Below are 20,568 nucleotides of genomic sequence, written 5' to 3'. Positions count from 1 at the left end.
CAGGGACAAGGCAGGGAACCGGGCACCCAGGGACAGGAGACAGCCATCATTTGCCCCAGGAGCTGTGTGAGCGTGCATGTGATATTGCAGGAGCCCAGCAGGTGATGGGAAGTGAAGGCTGAGATGCCTGGATGATTCCAGCCCCAGGATGGAAGCAAGCCTCTGCAGGGGCCTGGCTCTATCCCCCTGACGTGCTGGAGTTGAAGGATATTAATGTGACAGGTGCCTCGGGCCCTTCAATTAGGGTCACAAAGAAAGGTAGACCCCATCTGCCCTTTGAGTAGCATGGGACAGCACCAGAGTTCTAGCCTCAGGAAGCCACCTTGCCCAAGTCCCACCTCTACACGCTGACCTCAAAGCTTCAGGGCCGAGAAGGGCAGCGGAGGGGTAGGAACAGGGTCCTGATCTCCATCTTCAGTCGCTCGCCCATCCCCCACCCCCACAGTATTGGGAATTGAACCCAGGCCCCTGCGCACACCAGGCAAGGGCTCTACTGCCTTGCCGGGCTATTTCCCAGCCTTCTTTGAGCTTGTTTAGAGACAGGGTTTCCCTAAGTGTCCCAGGCTGGCTTTGAACTGACTCCAAAGCCCGGGTAGACCCTTGAAGATGAGATTCTCCTGCTGCACTCAGAATTCTGTAGCTGGGGTTAAAGGTGCGTGCCACCAGGGTCTGTCCTTCAATCCTTGCTGTAGACATACTTGCACACGCACACACACACACACACACACACACACACACCAGTTTCTGTCTTGATCATTTGTTCTAATGTGGGATTGCTCTGTTACCCCACCCCCAACGGCTGCCGTCCCCCGGGCCCTATTCCCTCTCCCCAGCATCAGCCTTTGTGAAGGCCAAATACAGACAGGGAGGGTGTGGACAGGCTGTCACCACCAGGTGAGGGGCGAAGATGAAGTGGGAGACAGCTGTGTGGAGCAGAAGGGGGTGTGCTCCAGAAAGCACAACCTCTACTGAGTCCCCAAGCCCTTCTCCCCAAGAATGGATGGGCAAGAGACACAGCCAGGGATAATAAATATAATTGCTGTTACGATGGATGCTGGCCATGGAGCAAGGCCACCCTCGCCTGCCGCCTGCCGGTCCCCACGCTGCCCGCCTGCCGTCCCCTCCACATGCTGAGGGTGAGAGCTGAGTGTGGTAGCACTGAGGGAGCCCAGGGTGCCTGACACCCGGACTCGGCTCCTAGCCCAGAACGTCCAGGTAACTGGGTGGCGCCTGTGCCAGGGCCTGCAGACGCGCATGCGCATCCTTCATGCTGAGACGCTGCTGCGGTTCACGCTGCCAGCAGCCGCGCATGATGGCGTAGACATCAGGAGGGCAGGCGCGCGGCCGCTCCAGCTCCCGGCCCTGCGTGATGCACTCGATAGCCTGTGCCACGGGAGGGACAGAGAGGAGAGCAAACTAAGGGTTTCGGGACAGGAAGGTTACAGGCTGTCCCACCCAGATGGGCCCGGACTGACTGACTGAGCTGTATGGTGCCCCCCCAAACTCTTGGCAGGCTCTTTACTGCTCTGTCTCTAAAAAGTGGGAATAATTGCTGACTGACTCTAGGATTGCCTCCAGAAGGCTAGTGTGACACCCAGCGATGACTTGCCGGGCGGGGTGCTAAGGGTGAGGGCACGACATTATCAAGACCATCAGCCTCAGCCTCCCAGCTTCCGAGGAGAGCAGTGTGGGACTGACTACAGCTTTTGGGGGGAAAATGGCTGTTCCGGTTTAGAGCAGAGGTGACCCTTCCTTCTCCCTCTGGTGAACAGCACTCTGTGAGGGAGCTGGCTGAAAAGACACTGTAGCCATAGTTAGACTCCAGGAGGTGCCGCTGGGGCGGCTACAGGGGGGATCTGACAAAGAGCCCGTGACAGGGAGCTGCTTGGGGAAGGCGCCTGGTGCCTCTTCCCCTTCTCCCCAACCCCATTACAGGACTTAGATTATGGGCAGCACTAATTCCATTCCTTCTCTCAGTGCTTGAGAAAATTAAAATCTATAACCCTCTCCCCCACCCCATCAGCCTCCGGGGAACAGACTGCATTAGAAGGGGAAATGGAAACTGACAGCTGTGAGGCAAGGAGGAGGCTTGGGGGAGCTGCTGAGGAGACAAAACACCTGGGGTCTGCTCCAACTGTGGCCAGCCAGAAGGCCAGGGGAAGGCAGGGCTGTCCCCCTCCAGCTAACTGCCAGCCTTCCTGCTGTCCCCTCTCCCAACCCCTCTCTTCTGCCCTGTAAATGCCCACTGTGACCTATAAGACACACAGGCTATCCAGACTCTACCCACAATGACTCTACACACAATGACTTCTAAGGGCCCTCCAGGAGCCAGCTGGACTTGGGTTTGGAAGACTGAACAAAAGAAGGACTAGAAGAGGAGAACAGAACAGGGTCTGAGGGCAGGGCCCGAGGATGCCTGGCAGAGCTGACCTCAGTGTTGGAAAGCTGGTACCACGGCTGCTTTCCGTAGGTGAAGATCTCCCAGAGCACCACCCCGAAGCTCCACACGTCACTCTCGGTGCTGAACTTGCGGTAGAGGATGCTCTCGGGTGGCATCCAGCGGATGGGCAGCATGGTCCGACCTCCCACCTGCAGAGATACACTGTATCACCTCCTCTGGAGACAACCACAAAGCCATCCCTACCACCTTAAACAGACAAGGTACGGCAGGGCCCTGACTGAGGGACCAGTAGAGAAGATAGCTTCCCACCCTGGGCTGAGATGCTGGAAGAGATGGGAGACCAGAGACCAGAGACCAGAGCTCACAGTGCTAGAGGAAGAGGAGGGCGAGTTCGCCAGTGCAGGGCTGTACAAATGCCAAGTGAAGCTGTGTACAGTACAGATGCTGGGGAGGGGTTAGGGACGCTTACGCGGTAATAGTCTGTGCTGTAGATGTCCCTGCTCATGCCAAAGTCTCCGATCTTGACCACTAGTCCCTGACCCACCAGGCAGTTGCGTGTGGCCAGGTCCCGGTGCACGAAGTGGAGGCTGGCTAGGTACACCATACCCGCAGCCACCTGGCTAGCCACAGCCAGAAGCTGCCCAAGGCCCAAAGGACCAGGCGCCACATCCTCCCCACCAGCCAGCAGCTTTGCATCAGGTCCGTGGGACCTGAGAAAGAAAGAGACAGAGAGAAGCTGAGAGGGAGGAGCTGGGTGGACGGAGCCCCTGTGGAGGGGATTTGAGAACTGGGTATAAGAAAGGAAGACACTAAGGGCAAAAATGGCGGAAGAGGAGGAGGCAGCTGTCTGGGGAGAAGGGTAAGGGAGAAAACAGGCTTGTCTTTCTCCACAGCCAACTTTACCCCCAAGGATACTGTCCTTAGTCCTCAAAGGAACTCAGCCCCTGTCTCCAGCTTCCCAGGTCCCCATTAATGTCACATCACTGTTCCAGTCCCCTGTCCCACTCTGCCCTATGAAGGGAGCCTCTCCAGCTCCAGGCCAGCAACTTGAGTCCTCATTGAATCTCCTGTCCCCTCCCCTCTCCAGGCCATCCTGATCATTTGGTGTCACCCCCACATGGTGGTGTCACCGCCACTTCCCAGCCTTTCTTTCTTCCTGCTGGCTGCTTTGCCTTCTCCAATTTGCTAGCTGTTTGTTGAACACCTCTGGGACCAGGGCACTGGAGCAGAGTGGAGCATAAATAAGCTCACACCAAGGGATGGAGATAGAGAAGGATTCCGGGAAGAAGGGACATTGAAACCGAGCCTCCAGTCCAGAGCAGGGAAGTAAGCCAGGGAACATGGCTGGGAGGGAGGTCCCACGTGTCATCAGAGCAAGCCAGAAACATGGCGGCCCAAGCCTCCTGCCTAAAGCCTTCCAGGCTTGCCTCAGAGTCTCTCCTTTCCTCCCAGTGCTCCATGGTGCACCACCAGCTGCTCCTCACACAGCCTGGGACTGTCTATGTGACATTTCTCTGGCTCGGCCTGCAAGCTGTCCACAAACAAGGACATAGCTCTCCATGGCCTCCCCTTGACTAGTTCCTCTACCAGCCCATCTCCATGTGCCTTAGGCTGACTTGCCTGATCTGCTTTGAGTGCCCCCCAGTGCCCCCCTAAATTCCAGGGTACATTCCTACTCATGTCCTCCTGTAGCTGAGTCCTATAGACAGTGCACACAGACCTTCACTCCCTAGAGCCTCTGGAAAGTCAGATCCGCTAACAAGCAAGGATACTCCTGCAGGGAAGCGACCAGGGACTAGGCCAGGGGCTGGGTTCTTGTACCGGAGGAAACGGTTGAGGTCTCCATGTCGCATGTACTCGAAGACCATGAGCAAAGGGCCACCCTCGGTGCAGACTCCAAAGAAGCGCACGATGTGTTGATGCTGTAGCATGGTGAGCAGCTCTGCCTCGCGCTGAAAGTCCTGGCGAGCACTCTCGGATGCCTCCTTCAGTGCCTGGGGGTCGGGATGGGGAACGGAACTGGAGGGCACCCCAACCCCATCTCATCTTGTTCCATTCAAACATCCCCATCCTGACACGATGGCACACTGAGAGACACAGGCCAGCAGTCCCTGCCAGGCCAGGACCATAGGCTCACCTTGACAGCCACCAGCATCTTGTCCTGATCATTCAGAAGGTTGTAGCACTCGGCAAGAAAGACCTTTCCAAAGGCCCCTTCCCCTAGCTCCCACTTGAGAATGATGTCCTGGCGCTTGATGTGATGGACACCTGGGAGGGGCTTGCAAAGTCAGAAGGCAGCCCTGGCTTTGGCAGGATGGGGCAGTGGTAAGGGCAGGGCAGACACAGGAAATGGGGTGTGGGTGGGTGGGAGCATCTGTCGAGGGAGAGTCCAGTGCCGGAGGTACAGCGCCGTGGACAGAGTTGGAGATGGGAGACAGGCTAGACTTTGAGATAGGATGGGGAGAGGCCTGGGTCAGGGGCTTCACACACATACACACACATACACACAACCACACTCACACTCGCCCTACTGTAACAGTTCCTCACAGGTATCACTGAAGTACTGTGGGTTCTCCATGATGTGGCCCTGGAGTCCGGAGCCTTTGCCCTCAGTAGGAGAAAGAGAACTGCCACCCAGTGTCATGAAGTGTAGGGACATGGCCAGCCCATCCTCTGGAGCCAGTACAGCAGGGCCTGGGGGGAGAGACACACCCACATGGGACACCATGGCCCAGGCACCCTCCCCATCCTTGCCCAGACTAGCCTGAATAGTGCCAGGCTCCCCACTAGCAGGAGGGGCAGAGCAGCGCCAGAGCAAGATGGCAGGCAAGGGGAGGGGAGTACCAGGGCCTCTCTTGATTTGACTCCTGGTGCCAAAGCAACTCCCGTGCTTCTGACAGCTGGGCCGCCTAGACACATGCAGTGTGTGACACCAGCTCAGCCACCAACCAAGAGCTGCTGCCTCTAAAACGGCCCTGCCCTAGCCCAGTACACATACAGCTGGAGCCCCATAAACACCCCCCTCAACAAGATGCCAAACACGGGGCATAGGTGGGAAGAGCCAGCAGAAAATCAAGCCAGTAGGATGGGTAGACAGACAGATAGACCGCTGCCGCCAACTCACGGTTGATCCCAAATTTGCTCCTCTGTCCACATTTGTTGAGCACGAGGAGGAGGGCAGAGAGGAAGAGGGCGGCAGAGACGGCTAGGCCCACAGCCACAGAGACCTAGAAGGAGGGTCAGGCCTACAGACTTCTGCACTCTGAGTTCCATCCTATAGTGGAACCCAGAGCCAGGTCCCCAGCCCTGTGCCTAGCTTCTCTAGTAACCTGAACTGGGAAAGCAGCTAACCAAGCTCAGGACACAACAGACTCCAAGCAACAGGTAAAGGAGCCATGCCTGGCCACCCACACCCACACCCCCCATCAGCTTCCACACCCCACACTCACCCCAAAAGGGGTTTCATCTTTCTTCTCCACTGGGTCTCTTGATGTGCTGTTGGTGTCTGTGGGGACACGGGGCACAGAGGGTGGGCCTTGGCACATACTGCCATGTCTCCTTGAGCAGCTCCCCACCCTGGCCACACTTCGGGGTCCCAGCTAGCTGTCCCCTTTCCTTCAGCTCTGAGACAATCAATACAGCTGCCCTCCAGCCCAGGCAACTCACCCACTGGCGAGAAGGAGACTGCGGCAGGAAGGAGGAGGAGAGAAAGCGGTCAGAGAGGGAGAACAGAGAGGCCCTCCCCTCCAGGATGTCCCTTTATGGGATAGATAGGCTTCTGGGCCTCAAGAGAGAGGGGGCCGTAGCTGCCCAGAGGGCATAGCCCTCCCCTTAGCCTGGGTAGACGGGACAGCTCAGGGCCTTAGCAGGCCTGGCTTGAGAGAGAGGGAAAGAGGACAGCATGGAGCTGGCCACCAGCTCTGGGAACCAGGGTCACGCAGGCAGAGGCCAGACCTCCCCTGATTGCTGGATCTCCACCCAGGTCCTCCCAGGAGCAGGGCAGGGGTCAGGGTAGCTCTCACACCAGGGATGGGGTCCTCGGGGTTGAACTCAAAAGGGTTGTCCATAAAGGCAGCCATGATGGAGGCCACCGCCTGGCCATAGGGGTTGGCAGCCAGCAGGGTGTAGTTCCCGTTGTTGACATGCGTGGGCTGGTTGAGGCGAAGGCAGCCGTGCCGTACAGTCTCATTGGTCAGCGTCGACTCCAAGAACTGAGTGAAGATGAAGCTGGTCTCGTTGAGCACAGAGCCGTTGAACAGCCAGCGCAGAGACGGCGTGGGCTGCCCGTCCACGGAGAAGGGAATGCACCAGTGATGCTGCTCCACCGCTTTGCCCAGGTGCACACTGGCTGGGACTACGGGAAGAAAGCACGTGACAGGAAGTGGGAGACTGGCTGGAGGGAATCCAGCAGAGGAACAAATCAGGGGACAGGTCAGGAAAAACAGGTCAGCGGACCCTACGAAATCCTCTAGGACACATATTTGGAAGAAAGTTAGCATACGATACTGAATATGGCAGAAAATGGACAAAATCTGAGACTTAAGGGTCACACATGGGGCCCAGCACAGGCCTAGTGGCTGGCCTGCCATCCAAGCTACTTGGGAGATCCTGGGTACCAGCACAACACGGAAACAGACAGACAGACAAGAAACATGGTTTTGAGGTAGTCACAATCCCGAAAAATCAAAAGTCTCAAAAGAAAACAGACTATATGGGTAATGTATGTGTATAAACTCATACAATCTATGAGAATTCTTACTAGCATTCATACCAGGAAGTGTTTGTAGTACATAAAGGAATTATGGCTACTTTTGTTGCCACAGATGTGTTTTACAAATACAAAGTTTAGACAAAGGAAAACAGAAGAAAATAGAATACATAAAGTTTTCACTTATACAATGCATAAGAACAAACAAAATTTTATTAATAGGGAAGCAGACATGCAGAAAAGTATTATTTTTAAGCTTTATTTTATGTAAGAGCATTTTGCCTGGATATATGTATGTGTACCATATGTGTGCCTGGTGACCTTGGAGGCCAGAAGAGGGCCTCAGATTCCTTGGAACTGGAGTTACGAATGGTTGTGAGCCCCATGTGGGTGCTGGGAACCCAACCTGGGCCCTCTGCAAAAGCAATCAGTGCTTTAAAACAATAGAAAATGGCCAAAGCTGTGCAGTTTCTAGTCCTTGTGGAAAATGATTTTAGCAAGGAAGTGTTTAACATAAAAATTAGGATGGAAGAGATGGAATTGGGACTGAGGGAAGGTGTCTTCTAAAGTCCTGGCAAGGGTACTTCTTTTTTTGTTTGTTTGTTTGCTTGTTTTTGTTTTTCTGAGATAGGGTTTCTCTGTAACAGCACTGGCTGTTCTGGAACTCACCGAGTAGGCCTTGAACTCACAGAGATCCACCTGCCTTTGCCTCCAGAGTATTGGGATTAAAGACGCGCGCCACCACACCTGGCTCTGGCGAGTGTCATTCTTCCTTAAAGTATGTATGTAGGTTATCCAGCAGTGACAATCTTGCAATCCCAGCATTGTGTGGGCTGAGGCAAGAGGATCAACAGTTCCAGGGCTGCATGAGTTCCATTGCAAGACCCTGTCTCTAAATAAATATGTAAATGAATATCGTGCATGTTTGGTGTGCATAACTATGTGTGTTTCACAATAAAAAAGAATTGGTGCTGGAACATAGATCGGAGATAATGCATTGGCAAAGCCAGAGAAATTAGGCAACACTTATAAAGAGGAACTCAAGAGAGGAATTCCCCTCCTTTCCGACCAGGATGCTTATCTATGGCTGTACCCCCTTGATTGTCTAAGGGCAGGGTGCAGAACTTACGTAAGCCCCCTTCACGAGAAGTCCAGGCCTGAGTTCATTCCACCCACAAAGTTCAGTTTGCACAAATGTCAGCCCTAGTTGGAAGAAGTTCAGTCCTGGACTAGCAGAGACTTCACCAGCTATAAAGTAGTTATCTGAAACCTAGACTAACATCCTAAGTGAAATAAATAAATAAAAAGTGGTAGGACAAACAGAAACAGGGGTTGAGGCCAGCCTACAGCTGGTGCCGAGGGCCTCAGGTAGCAAGCTTGGGCAGCGGGCCAGAAAGAAATCCATCTATATAACCCTCTGGCCTGGAGGAGCCCCCAGGACTTCCCAAGCAGGATCAGGTTTTCATGGGAATCTGGAAACAGCTGGGAGGGAGCAGCTGTGGAGACGCCCACTCACCATCCCATCTACCCCCCTCCCTCTTTTCAGGGAAGAGGAGATGGGTGGGGGTGGGTGCAGGGGCTGTCACAGAGGCTTACAGGAGACGCTGACTTGGACAGAGATCTCAGCCCGGCCCACATCATTCTCTGCCCAGCACGTCACATTCTTCTTGTTGAGATCACTGGTGACATTGACCAGAGTTAGCCCCAGGGATGGCAGATCTCCAGATTTCTGGACCAGAGGAGAGAGAGTCATCAGAAGGGCTTCAGCAGGCAAAGGCGGGAGATGGGGGATAGAGCGGATGTGTTTGGGAGCCCTTTGGTCCCATATGGAAAGAGGGAGGGCTGGGAAAGCAAAGGGAAGGTGGGCAGAGAATGGGCTCTTTTGCGGTTTGTAGAGTAGCTCCTGGCTCAGAGAATACCTAAAGGCCAGCCAACAGCCTCAAAATAGGTAGACAGTGCTCTTAAACAGAGGTGGCAATCAAGAGGCCAGTCGGCGATAGCCAGATGCCAACCTCCACATTCACATGCAGCTCATCATAGAGCCCTGCCAACTGAGTCCCGGCTCACGGAGTTCCTGCAAACTCCCTTTCAGCCAGTCCAGGAAGGTCAGAAACAAAGGGACAGGTCGCAGCTGGAAGCAGCTTTGGCCACAGCATCACTTCCTTCGGCAAAGGAAAAAGATGCCAGTGAGCGACTTCAGAGATGAAATGGCTGATTCTGAACCACCATCAAGAGATTAAAACCTCGGATTATCTAAGAAACCGTGGCTGCACCACGTGTGGAATATGACCCTCTTGATGAGTTCAGCAATTGCTTCTAAGTTGAAGAAGCCAGCAGAATTTTCCGATTTCCTTTCCCCAACCCCATGCCCAGAAACTAAGTCTCACCATGTCATCCTAGCTAGTCTAGAACTGTGGACCAAATTGGCCTTGAATTCCAAGATCTTCCTGCCTCGATCTCCCAAGTGCTGGGATTAAAGGTGTGTGCCACCACTACCCAGCAACTTTAGAGGTCTCGTTCACAACTTTACCTGGCTCTGATCTGACCACGGGTTGTGCCCATCTAGGGATTAGGAAGTAGACCTATGGGAGGAGGGTGTTCAGCCTACAGAGCTTCACTTCAAAAGGAGAGTCAACTCCAATTGCTAAAGGCCTCTGGAGCAAGGAACAGAGGGAGACCCCGGCATCATGGCCGCCGAGTGGCTCTTCCCACCCAGTGCAAGGTTGCTGCCTGTGAGTGACTGAGAAGGGAGACGCAGAGCAGAGCCAACGTCTGCGTGTGGAGACATCTTCTTTCGACTTTGGGAAGTCCCAGTTTCTGATATCTCTTCAGGGAATTGACATGTCACTAACACCTATTTCCTGAAAATTTCCATAGCAAAGTCATGCCCTAACAGGGGTGTGTGGAGAGGACAGCAGCCGGTTCCAGGACAGCCAGGGGGCTTCTCAGAGAAACACTGTCTTGGTTGGGGGCAGGGGAACCTCCAAAGTCAACTGTAGCTAATGTCAGTTGCTTGTGGCCAGCTTGAGAATGGACAGAAGGCCTGGGAAGATGCCCAGGTGAGAGATTCTCTGGAAGGCCCAAGAAACAGCCCAGGCATCTCTGTCTGACCAAAGGCGAGAGGAGGGAGGATGTCAGAGAGCCATCATGGCTACCTCCATTTACAAACAAGAAAACAAAAAGGCAGGCAGAAACAGAGTTTTTCCCCTGAGAGTTATTCCAAGAAGTAATTAGCGAGGGCTGAGAGGAAGGCTCAACAGATAACTCACTGTGAAAGAATGAAGGCCTGTGTTCGGATCCCCTAGAACCCCCATAAAGCCGTGCTCAGCATCGTGGTCCTATAATACCAATGATCTTATAAGTGAGCTAGGAGGCAGAGACAGGAAACGCTCTGGAAGCTCACGGCCAAGCAGCAACCAAAAAACTGGAATGAGATGGAGGGTGGGGACGGACCTCTGAGCTTGCCCTATGACCTCCCCATCTGCCAGTGCACATGTGTGCCAGTGCACATGTGTGCACACGTTTTTTAAAATAAATAGTGAGAGTTGGAGCCAGCTGCCCTTCACTAATGTGTTCATAACACATCCAAGAGAGCACTGCTGCTTCCTGAGTGTCCGGGAGATCCAGAAGCCCTTGTAATTGGCTCTGGGAATGGAACCCAGATCCTGTCCTGGCCCCAGGCCTCAGTTTCCCAAGTTAGGAAGAGAGTGCATGGGAAGACTGGCCTGTTGGGCCCCTCCTGGGTCTCACACGTGAGCTACAGCTCCCTCTCTGCAGCCAGCATGGTGTTCAGAGATGGAGCCCAAGGTCTGGGGGATCTGGGGGTCCAACAGACCTGTCCTGAGGCCCTGCAGTCCCCTGGCTGTTATTCCCAGCCTGATGTCTGAGTCATCTCTGTCCTTCCAGTCTCCCCATGTGCTCGTCATTACTTTTGCTGTCTCTTATGGCCTGGTCTTTTGTCCCCCTTGAGGGGCTGCAAGGCTTCTCACCTTCTTCACTGTGGCTGTCCCTTCCAGTTCTGTAAGGATCCAGTCAGCCTGCTGTAGGGCCTGCCCCTCCACTTGACACTGCAGAAACACGTCATCCCCCACTTCCACAGAGTCATTGGGCATCTGGATCTTCACTGAGGGTACATCTGCCACCCAGGGTGTGGAGGGGCATTAGAACCTAAGTGTAGGCTGGTGAGCCCCACCCGGACCAATGGACCCAAGCCTCCAGGGTCCATAACCCCTGCCAATGCTACCAAGGTCCCTCCCAGGCAGGCCCCAGGCTTCCCCCCTCTACAACAGCACCTACCACAACTGGTGTTGTGTCCCAGTGGGAGGAACTGGTCTCCAGAGTCATAAAGCTTCTGCGTATGCACACCACACAGCCCCTCCTGCTCCCAATGCTGGAGCCATAACAGGGCACAGGAACAGTGCAGCGGGTTCCCTGACAGGGTCCTGTTGGGTAGGGGATGCTAAGAGTCAGAGAAAGAGGGTGTGACAGGTCTGAGTAGCCAGGAGGCAGTGCTTGGGAAATGACTGGCTACCCAGGGGTCTAGGCAGAAGGGGAGAGTTTGGACCAGGTCCATAACCAACACAGTAGCAAGACTTTAGTTACTCTAAGAAGTAAGGGCAGACTGTTGTAGATGCCAGCTGAGGGTTGCATGGGACTCCTCTAGCCCAGCTCTAGATTGAGGAGTCAAGCATGATGGCAGGAAGGGTGGGTCTCCATGGCCCACCGGCCTTAGGGACCCATCACACACATGTGGAATATTCTGTGTATCTCCCAGTGTGTGTGTCCTGGGAATGGGGCTGCCCTCCACAAGCACCAGCATGACCATGGTCTGCTCAGCACAGCCCTGAACCTCTGGACACACACACTACTCATCCATATAAGCTGCTTAGACCAGACCAGACCAGACCAGACCAGGACAGTCCTGCAGGCTCTGCTTTGACAGGGGTGGGAGGGGAGTGGCTGACAGGCATGCACATAATCCCCAGTACATGCTCACAGACACCACACAGTCTCCAGAGATGCCCCACCTCCCACCCCTCCCCTGCTCCACATAGACACAGTGACATAGTCCTGGCGACACAAACATGCACAGCTACATATCGCATACGCTGGCCCCTTTTCCTGCCCCTTTTCCTGCCCCTGCCCACACACTCACAGGTCCTGTAGGGAGAGACCCTGCACAGTTTTCCAGGAGAGGGACTCCAAAGCATTGGAGGACAGATTCCTGTGGAAGAACAGATGCCCTGAGCCAGCGACCTTACTCTGACTCAGTCTGAGGCAGAAGTCCAAAGGAGGCTGCTACCCCCCCACCCCCAGCCAAGTCAACTTGAACATCACACTACGCCTGAGAACATGTGGGGATGTGGGAATGGGGTAGACAGGTAAGTCTTTCTGAGTACAGACTTCTCCTTGGGACAACATGGGTTAATAATCCCAGTTAACCCCCTGCCTGACCCCAGGGAGAAGGCTCCAAGGGAACAGCCGGTTGCCCAGCCCCCACACCTCAGCCCCAGCTGGCGAAGTGCTGAGGCCACAGCTGGGGTAAGGGGTTCCATCTGTGCTCCCCACCAAGGAGGGGGGAGGACCAAGGCTCTCACAGCCTCCTCCCCCGCCTAACCTCAAGACAGGGATGTCAAAGCACTTCCTCAGGCCCCCATCCCTTCCTCCCTGTTCCTCTGAGAGCCCTTCCAGTAGGCAGAAGCCCAGGGACAGAGTTCCCTGGTGATAATGAAGAGAAAGCCCAGTCAGGGCTCTGTCCCCACCCCCAGGAAACTGTTTCAGAGGCTCAGTGCCGCCCATACACTGCTGCTGCTAGCACCCTTGAGGGCCATGCCCTAACCACTCATCTTGCCTACCCAACCTTGACTTTATAAAGACTGAGATGACTCGCCCTGGAACACCTGCAGTGCGCCGCCACCTTGAATTGGAGCAGAGCCGGCTATGTGTAGTCATGTGACCTCAGTCAACTTAATTCCCAGAATTTTCATCTATAAAATGGGGACCATATTTTCTCTGTCCCCAGGTTGTTTTCAAGTAGCCACTGCCATAAGAGACATGAACTGCTACCCAAGACACATTTTAATATTCTTTTTAAGTTGTTGTTGTTGTTGTGTTGTGTTGAGACAAAAGGATGGTCCGGAACTTGCTGAGAATGGCATGGGGCTTCTGAGCCTCCTGTCCCCACCTCCCCAGTAATAACGTTACAGGTATGTATGGCCACGCCTGGCTTATGTGGCGGTGGGGGTCGAACCCAGAGCTTCATGAAGAGTAGACAACTATTCTACCACATCTCCAACCCGAAGTGGACATTTTAAAGCCAGGGCATACAGTGTGTAACACAACATCACTCTTGTTGTTAAATCCCTGGACCCAACTGAGAGTTTAAAGGACTCAGCCCACTCTGTGAATGGCACCCCAGGGAGGGACTACCAGGGACCCTAAGCACATCTGCTACCCACTCCATGACCCTCTGTCCCCTACAGAACAAGTAGCTGTAACGCTCAGGAATGAGGAGGGCGAGAAGGAGCGACCGGAACATACCACCTTCCTAGTTGGCCTTATGGACAACACACCACAGTGCACCTCACAGTAGAGGAGATGAAATCCTGACCAGGACCAGGGGTCTTGCTCCTGCCCCGCCCCATCAACCCCAGGCAGAGCCTGGATAGGTGCTCATGAGAAGCGCCTCTGAGGCATGCATGGAACATAGAAGCAATCAACAAAGATTCTAGTCTGACTGGATGAGAAACAGAACACCAAAGCAGAAAGAAATGCCCTAAGGAAGGGAGACCAGGCTGGACCTTCCTCGGGACAGTTCCCTGGGGAGCACAAAGTCCATTAGCAGCCCGAGGCTGGAGGTCCTCCTGAGCCCCGCCCCCACCAGTGGATCCAGCCTGGCCACTCACAGGTGACTGAGTCGAGGGGTGAAATGGAAGGCGTCTGGGGCCACAAAGCGGAGGCCACTCTTCACGATGGTTCTAGGGAAGGGATGAGAGGAATTTAAGTTCTGCGTTCTGCCCACCCAGGCCAGAAAACCCCTGGAGATGTGCACCCCTCTCCAACCCTTTGTTTCAAAGTTACCTGGACCCCCTCAAACTCCTGAGCCTCCCAGACCTCTCCCAGACTCTCAGGTCCTTCCAGATCCTGATATGTGTGGACACCCACCACCCTGTGCCCAATCCCACCCTGTCTACCCTTAGTCCTCACAGGCTTCTCAGCTCCCCCAGGCCCTGCAGGTCCCCAAACTCCAGGCGTTGCAGATGCTGCTGGTTTTCCACATAGCTGCAGGGAGAGGGGGAAAGGGTGGGCCAACAGGGGTGAGGGGTGGATCAACAGGGGTGAGGGGTGGGTCAACAGGGGAGAGGGATGGGTCAACAGAGGAGAGGGGTGGGTCAACAGGGGAGAGGGATGGGTCAACAGGGGTGAAGGGTGGGTCAACAGGGGAGAGGGATGGGTCAACAGAGGAGAGGGGTGGGTCAACAGGGGAGAAGGGTGGGTCAACAGGGGAGAGGGGTGGGTCAATAGGGGTGAGGGGTGGGTCAACAGGGGAGAGGGGTGGATCAACAGGGGAGAAGGGTGGGTCAACAGAGGAGAGGGGTGGGTCAACAAGGGAGAGGGATGGGTCAACAGGGGAGAGGGGTGGGTCAACAGGGGAGAGGGGTGGATCAACAGGGGAGAGGGGTGGATCAACAGGGGTGAGGGATGGGTCAACAGGGGAGAGGGATGGGTCAACAGGGGAGAGGGGTGGATCAACAGGGGAGAGGGGTGGGTCAACAGGGGAGAGGGGTGGGTCAACAGAGGAGAGGGGTGGGTCAACAGGGGAGAAGGGTGGGTCAACAGGGGAGAGGGGTGGGTCAACAGGGGTGAGGGGTGGGTCAACAGGGGAGAGGGGTGGATCAACAGGGGAGAAGGGTGGGTCAACAGAGGAGAGGGGTGGGTCAACAAGGGAGAGGGATGGGTCAACAGGGGAGAGGGGTGGGTCAACAGGGGAGAGGGGTGGATCAACAGGGGAGAGGGGTGGATCAACAGGGGTGAGGGATGGGTCAACAGGGGAGAGGGATGGGTCAACAGGGGAGAGGGGTGGATCAACAGAGGAGAGGGGTGGGTCAACAAGGGAGAGGGATGGGTCAACAGGGGAGAGGGGTGGGTCAACAGGGGAGAGGGATGGGTCAACAGGGGAGAGGGGTGGGTCAACAAGGGAGAGGGATGGGTCAACAGGGGAGAGGGGTGGGTCAACAGGGGAGAGGGGTGGATCAACAGGGGAGAGGGATGGGTCAACAGGGGAGAGGGGTGGGTCAACAGGGGAGAGGGGTGGATCAACAGGGGAGAGGGGTGGATCAACAGGGGTGAGGGATGGGTCAACAGGGGAGAGGGATGGGTCAACAGGGGAGAGGGATGGGTCAACAGGGGAGAGGGATGGGTCAACAGGGGAAAGGGGTGGATCAACAGGGGAGAGGGATGGGTCAACAGGGGAGAGGGGTGGGTCAACAGGGGAGAGGGGTGGACCAACAGGGGAGAGGGGTGGATCAACAGGGGGTGAGGGATGGGTCAACAGGGGAGAGGGATGGGTCAACAGGGGTGAAGGGTGGATCAACAGGGGAGAGGGATGGGTCAACAGGGGAGAGGGGTGGGTCAACAGGGGAGAGGGGTGGGTCAACAGGGGAGAGGGGTGGACCAACAGGGGTGAGGGATGGGTCAACAGGGGAGAGGGATGGGTCAACAGGGGAGAGGGGTGGATCAACAGGGGAGAGGGGTGGATCAACAGGGGAGAGGGGTGGGTCAACAGGGGAGAGGGGTGGGTCAACAGGGGAGAGGGGTGGACCAACAGGGGAAAGGGGTGGGCCAACAGGGGTGAGGGGTGGGTCAACAGGGGAGAGGGATGGGTCAACAGGGGAGAGGGGTAGGTCAACAGGGGAGAGGGGTGGGTCAACAGGGGAGAAGGGTGGGTCAACAGGAGTGAGGGGCGGGCCAACAGGGGAGAGGGCGGGTCAACAGGGGAGAGAGCGGGTCAACAGGGGTCAGGACCTCAATAGAGTTACCCTGTGCCCCACAACCCACCCACCTCCCTCACACGAGTACATGTACGAATCACACACAGACCCACTTCACACACCCATTCATGCCCATGCCCCCACATGCTGACATGACCCACAAGCCATGCATGTGCATGCATGCACACATGCACCCTCACCTTTACATACATGCAGACTCTCACATGCCTCCTGCAACACAGAGGCAAGTGTACAGAAACACACAGGGGCCCTCGGGCCCTCACCGGAGGACATGAACAAAGCTCACATAGACTTCTCCCATGCACACACAGATGAGAAGGCGAGAAGGCGTGTTAGTCAGTGCCCACTGCCACTCTCGGCCTGGGGCTCCATTTTTACAGCAGGCTTCTCCAGCGCACATATGCTCAGTGATGGGGGGTCATGCTGAGACTCATTCCACAAAGGACAGGCTCCTGGGGGCGCCTGCTCCACCCAGTGCTAAGGATGTTCCAACTGTCACGCTACCGTGTACTCCCTAACATACTTACTCTGTGGCTACTACCATCTGGGTTCATGGACACCAATCACATAGACACACAAATCCACCCCACTCTCTCTGTCCCCTCAAAGCCTTTGGATCTTCCCCGCATAAACCCCTATTCTCTGCTCTCCAGCACTTTCTCAAAGCAAGCAAGAAGCAGAGAGCTATTGGCCGCCCCAGGCCCTCCTTAATTGTGAGGGACCCAGGAAGGGGGAGAGGATTGTGGAGTGGATGGAGTCCGAGTATGTGGGTGAAGAGAGACAGAGATCCAGTGTGAGACATGGGAGCCTGGAGGAGGCGGGTGGCAGAGGGAGGGCAGATAAACAAAGAGTGAAAAACCCAGAAGAGACTGACAGCGAGGAGACAGTGCGCTGGGACGGGGAGGAAAGAGACACAAATAAGGAGAGGGAGACCCTGAGGCAGAGATAAGGACTGAGAGCCAGGGAGAATGAGAACCAGGGAGGCAAAAAAGACAGACAGACAGACAGACAGACAGAGAACAAGCAGCACTTGGGGGTGGAGCGGCTGTGGGTGTAATCCTATCTTGTAGATCTATCTTGTAGTCCTATCTTGTGAGTTCCTGTGAACTCACTTCCCTGTAATGACATGTCCTCTGCAAGGGCATGTCCATGTCCTCCTCTTTCCTCTCTCCTCCCCATCCCCATGTGTGCTAGGGGCTCCTGACTCACTCACGGGTCTCAGAACTCTTCCCCTTGTTTGGGGGCTTTCCCTTAGTAAAAAAGAGCAGCGAGGGAACCGGTCAGCCCAAGGACTCCTCTGTTCCCTGATCCCAGCCTTGACCCCCATAGGATGGGCGTGTGTCTATCCTCCCCCTGGAGGCCTAAGGAGTTGTTGCTAGCCACATTGAGAGAGCTCAGATCCCTGTTCTGTCCCCAAGGGTTTCCCGCTATAGGGACCCAGGGAGTTGCTGAGCAGATCTGTATAGCTGGGTATGTGTGAGCTGTCAGGCAGTGTGTGTGCTTCTGCCGCCCGCCTCATTTGTTCAGATTCATAATCAATCTGTCTATTCGAGTCCATTAGCTCCTTGTTAGCTATGCGGGTGAGGGAGGAGGGAGAGATCTGTGCAGGACGAGTTGGGAGGATCAGGCCCCACCCAGGGGGGACATCTCAGCTTATCACTCTGCCAGCCTCGTCCTTTATAGCCCAGGCTTGCCCACTACCCGTGTCCCTGGGCTGGACTCCCTTGGAGTCTTGAAAGGCTCTGGGGAATGAGAGCGTTGATGGAACAGGTCAGGACGCTGGACTCTGGTTTGAATGGACAGGCCTGGTAGCAGCCATCTACATACACTTCATGTCCCGTCCCATCATGCAGGAGCCTAGACCCAGACCAAGACAAGGCCATCTCCTCTCTTCTTGGTCTCCCTAGGGCCATTATAGAGAGATTGAGTACCTCCGTTAATTACCACAAGATGCCCGAGTAACTCGGTGCCAATCACTGCAAGCTGCTAGCTCCGCCAGGATGCAGAATACTCAAGTATTTTCCAGCCATCACTGTGTGATGCAGAGTCAATTATACTCTCAAAGGTTTCACTAGCTGTTACAAAATATTTGAGTATTTTGTAACCGATTATTGCACAGAAGCAAAGTACTGCAGAGCTGAAGCTTCCTCCCAGCTCTGGGCCTGGAAAAAGGGAGATCGCTCAGCAACCGCCCTGACTCCCTGATACAAGTAGGGTGACAAGGGAGAAAGGAGAGATGGGAGAGCAGAGACAGAAGCAAAGGTGGGTTCGCTTCCCACATCCAAATCAAGGAGTCTTGTGGTTAATGGAAAGGAAAAAAGAGCCCAGCCACCAAGCTGGTTCCTCACCATCTCCCACCAACTCCAGCTCAGTCACAAACCCAGAGAAGAGCTGGATTTCCTAGGCATGACAAGGAAGAGGTTGGGGGCTGGCTTCCCCCCAAGAAAGAGAAGATAGCAAAGGTGCCACACTGCCGAATTCTGCACAGCTAACCACTCCTCCATGGGCTTAGGAACTTAGGCTCTTGACCGGACCCCACAAAAAGGTTCTTATCCTACATCTTTGCACCAATTACCGATCCACCGAGTTTCCGAGTTTCTGTCTTGCTCTGCCCCAAACTAGCACCACAGCTAGGCTACCTGGGCGACATCCACAGTGACTGCGCGGCTTTGCCAGGGTGGTGGCAGCAGCAGAAGCAGCCCGCAGCACAGCCAAAGGCTACACGTGCCAGTCTCCTACGGCAGCCAAGCCTGGCCCCTCAAGCCAGAGGTAAGTGCGCGCCCTCGAGGAAGGGCTGTGCCCTCCTGACCACCCCCCCGCCCGTGTCCAATCCCCACACACACACACTCACAGCTCCGTCAGGTTCCCGGCGCCCCGCAGGCCGCGGAGGGTATCCAGGGTCCCTGCCCTGGTGCAGCGCAGCCCCGAGGGGCCCATGGGACAGCAGGCCTCCCGACAGGATGAGGCGCAGGCACAGGCCAGCATCATCGAAGCCATCAGACCGCTTAGCCCCGAGGCCGGGCGATGCCAGCCCAGCTGCCCGCGCCGCTGGCCTCGCAGCATCGCGGCGGCGCCCGCCTAGCTCGGGCCGTGCGGCCGTCCGTGCGCTCCTAGCTGCCGCCGCCCGGCCTCGCGCGACACGTGCGCGGGGCGGTGTTAAAAGACCAGCCGCCAGGAGAGGGCGGCACCCACGGCCCCGCCCCGCCCCGCCCCGCCCCGCCTGCCGATGCCCCCCAGTGCCCCCCTCCCCTTTCGGGGCCCTAATGCCAGCTCGCCTTCCTAGTGTCTCTCGCGCTGTAGGAGACCTGGGGCGGGGGACTGGCACAGATTGCCTCACAAGTGTCTTCTGAGACTGGGGGAGCTAGGAAGCTGATACCTTATTTCTCACAGTAAAACAGCTGCATTTTCAGATTTGCTGGGACGGGGTGGGGGAGATTGAACAGGAGAAAGGTTGAAGTCCAGGTCATCCCAGCCAGTCTCACGGTGCACTTTGCCTGAGAGTGTGCATGTCACTTGGAACAAGTTAGATGAACGCTCTCCAGACCCAAGCAAGGAAAGGGAGAGGGCTTCGGCATGGTGGGCTTGGAACCTGGGGAGAAAAGCAGGGGAGGGGAGAGTCCTTTGAACACGGCGGGAGGGAGATCGGAAAGTGGAGACCTCTGGGTCCGCAAGAGGCCACCGGGTGGCGCTAGAAGCCCTCGCGCCCGCTTTTGCGCTCGGCCTGGGGCTTCGAGGGCCTGGGAGAGCAGTTCCAAGCCTTACTAGGCTGTGCCTCTGATCTTAGGGTCAGTTCCCAATCCTAAGCATCCAGCTGGGGCCCCAGAGCCAGGGTATGGCCAGGCAGACGAAGCCTGGCGTCGATCGCCGTCCTGACAAGAGCATCGATTTCTGTGAGGAAAAATTAATAGATCTCTTAGCTCTTCGGACGTGGGAGCTGGGAACCGTTGGCTGGTATTTGTGGACCTGGAAGTCTCAGGCCCAGAATCCAGGCCACTAAATGGCGCAATGACCTTCTTGTCTGCAAGTATAAGAGTCACGTTTAAGAGATCATCCCATCATGAATTGTCCCCCAAGTGCCCCCTGAACAAGTACACAGATAGAGACCCACCAAGCATCCTGAGCTCTTAAAATAACCAAATGAAGGAGGAATCTCACAGAGAGACGGCTTGTCTCCTAAGGATTTGAGCCAAAACCAAGGGACTTGACGGGACATACCCAGCGCCAAGGATTTACATTCAGAGTAGCCTCGGGAGGCTGGAAGGGCTGCGAGAGAAGCTGAGATCTGAGATCGTCGGGTTTCACCGTCGGAGTCTGACCTGTCCAGGCTGCGGGAAGTTACCCCGCAGATGTCAAAACACCTGTTGGACTTTAGAACTCCACTGCAAATCAAGCCAGAGAGCCCAGCCGCTCCCCCCAGGTCTGCAGCGAGCGGGGGTGGGGTGGGGGAG

At 55.7% G+C, this 20,568-nt stretch overlaps 1 protein-coding gene across 3 annotated transcripts; it reads right to left on the bottom strand.

Moving 5' to 3' along the window:
• Nucleotides 1–1,018: 1,018 nt before the first annotated feature.
• On the bottom strand, nucleotides 1,019–19,242 carry Ntrk1 (neurotrophic receptor tyrosine kinase 1). Of its 3 annotated transcripts, XM_052180185.1 has the most exons (17): nucleotides 18,972–19,242; nucleotides 14,316–14,390; nucleotides 14,015–14,086; nucleotides 12,265–12,333; nucleotides 11,406–11,551; nucleotides 11,099–11,244; nucleotides 8,706–8,838; nucleotides 6,426–6,755; nucleotides 6,068–6,085; nucleotides 5,851–5,906; nucleotides 5,526–5,628; nucleotides 4,949–5,095; nucleotides 4,539–4,669; nucleotides 4,223–4,395; nucleotides 2,871–3,111; nucleotides 2,431–2,589; nucleotides 1,019–1,383 (listed from the first exon to the last, which is right to left on the bottom strand). In XM_052180185.1, the coding sequence occupies exons 1-17, from the start codon at nucleotides 19,181–19,183 to the stop codon at nucleotides 1,198–1,200; spliced, it is 2,397 nt and encodes a 798-aa protein (XP_052036145.1). In that variant the 5' UTR covers nucleotides 19,184–19,242; the 3' UTR covers nucleotides 1,019–1,197. The 3 variants fall into 3 exon arrangements, with proteins under 3 accessions (XP_052036145.1, XP_052036146.1, XP_052036147.1); XM_052180186.1 differs by lacking the exon at nucleotides 6,068–6,085; XM_052180187.1 differs by lacking the exons at nucleotides 12,265–12,333; nucleotides 14,015–14,086; nucleotides 14,316–14,390.
• Between the last annotated feature and the right edge of the window lie 1,326 nt (nucleotides 19,243–20,568).

The sequence above is a fragment of the Apodemus sylvaticus genome, chromosome 4, assembly GCF_947179515.1.
Source record: "Apodemus sylvaticus chromosome 4, mApoSyl1.1, whole genome shotgun sequence".
NCBI lineage: Eukaryota > Metazoa > Chordata > Mammalia > Rodentia > Muridae > Apodemus > Apodemus sylvaticus.
The sequence above is the reverse complement of the archived record's forward strand: the minus strand, read 5'-3'. Positions and strand labels throughout refer to the sequence as shown.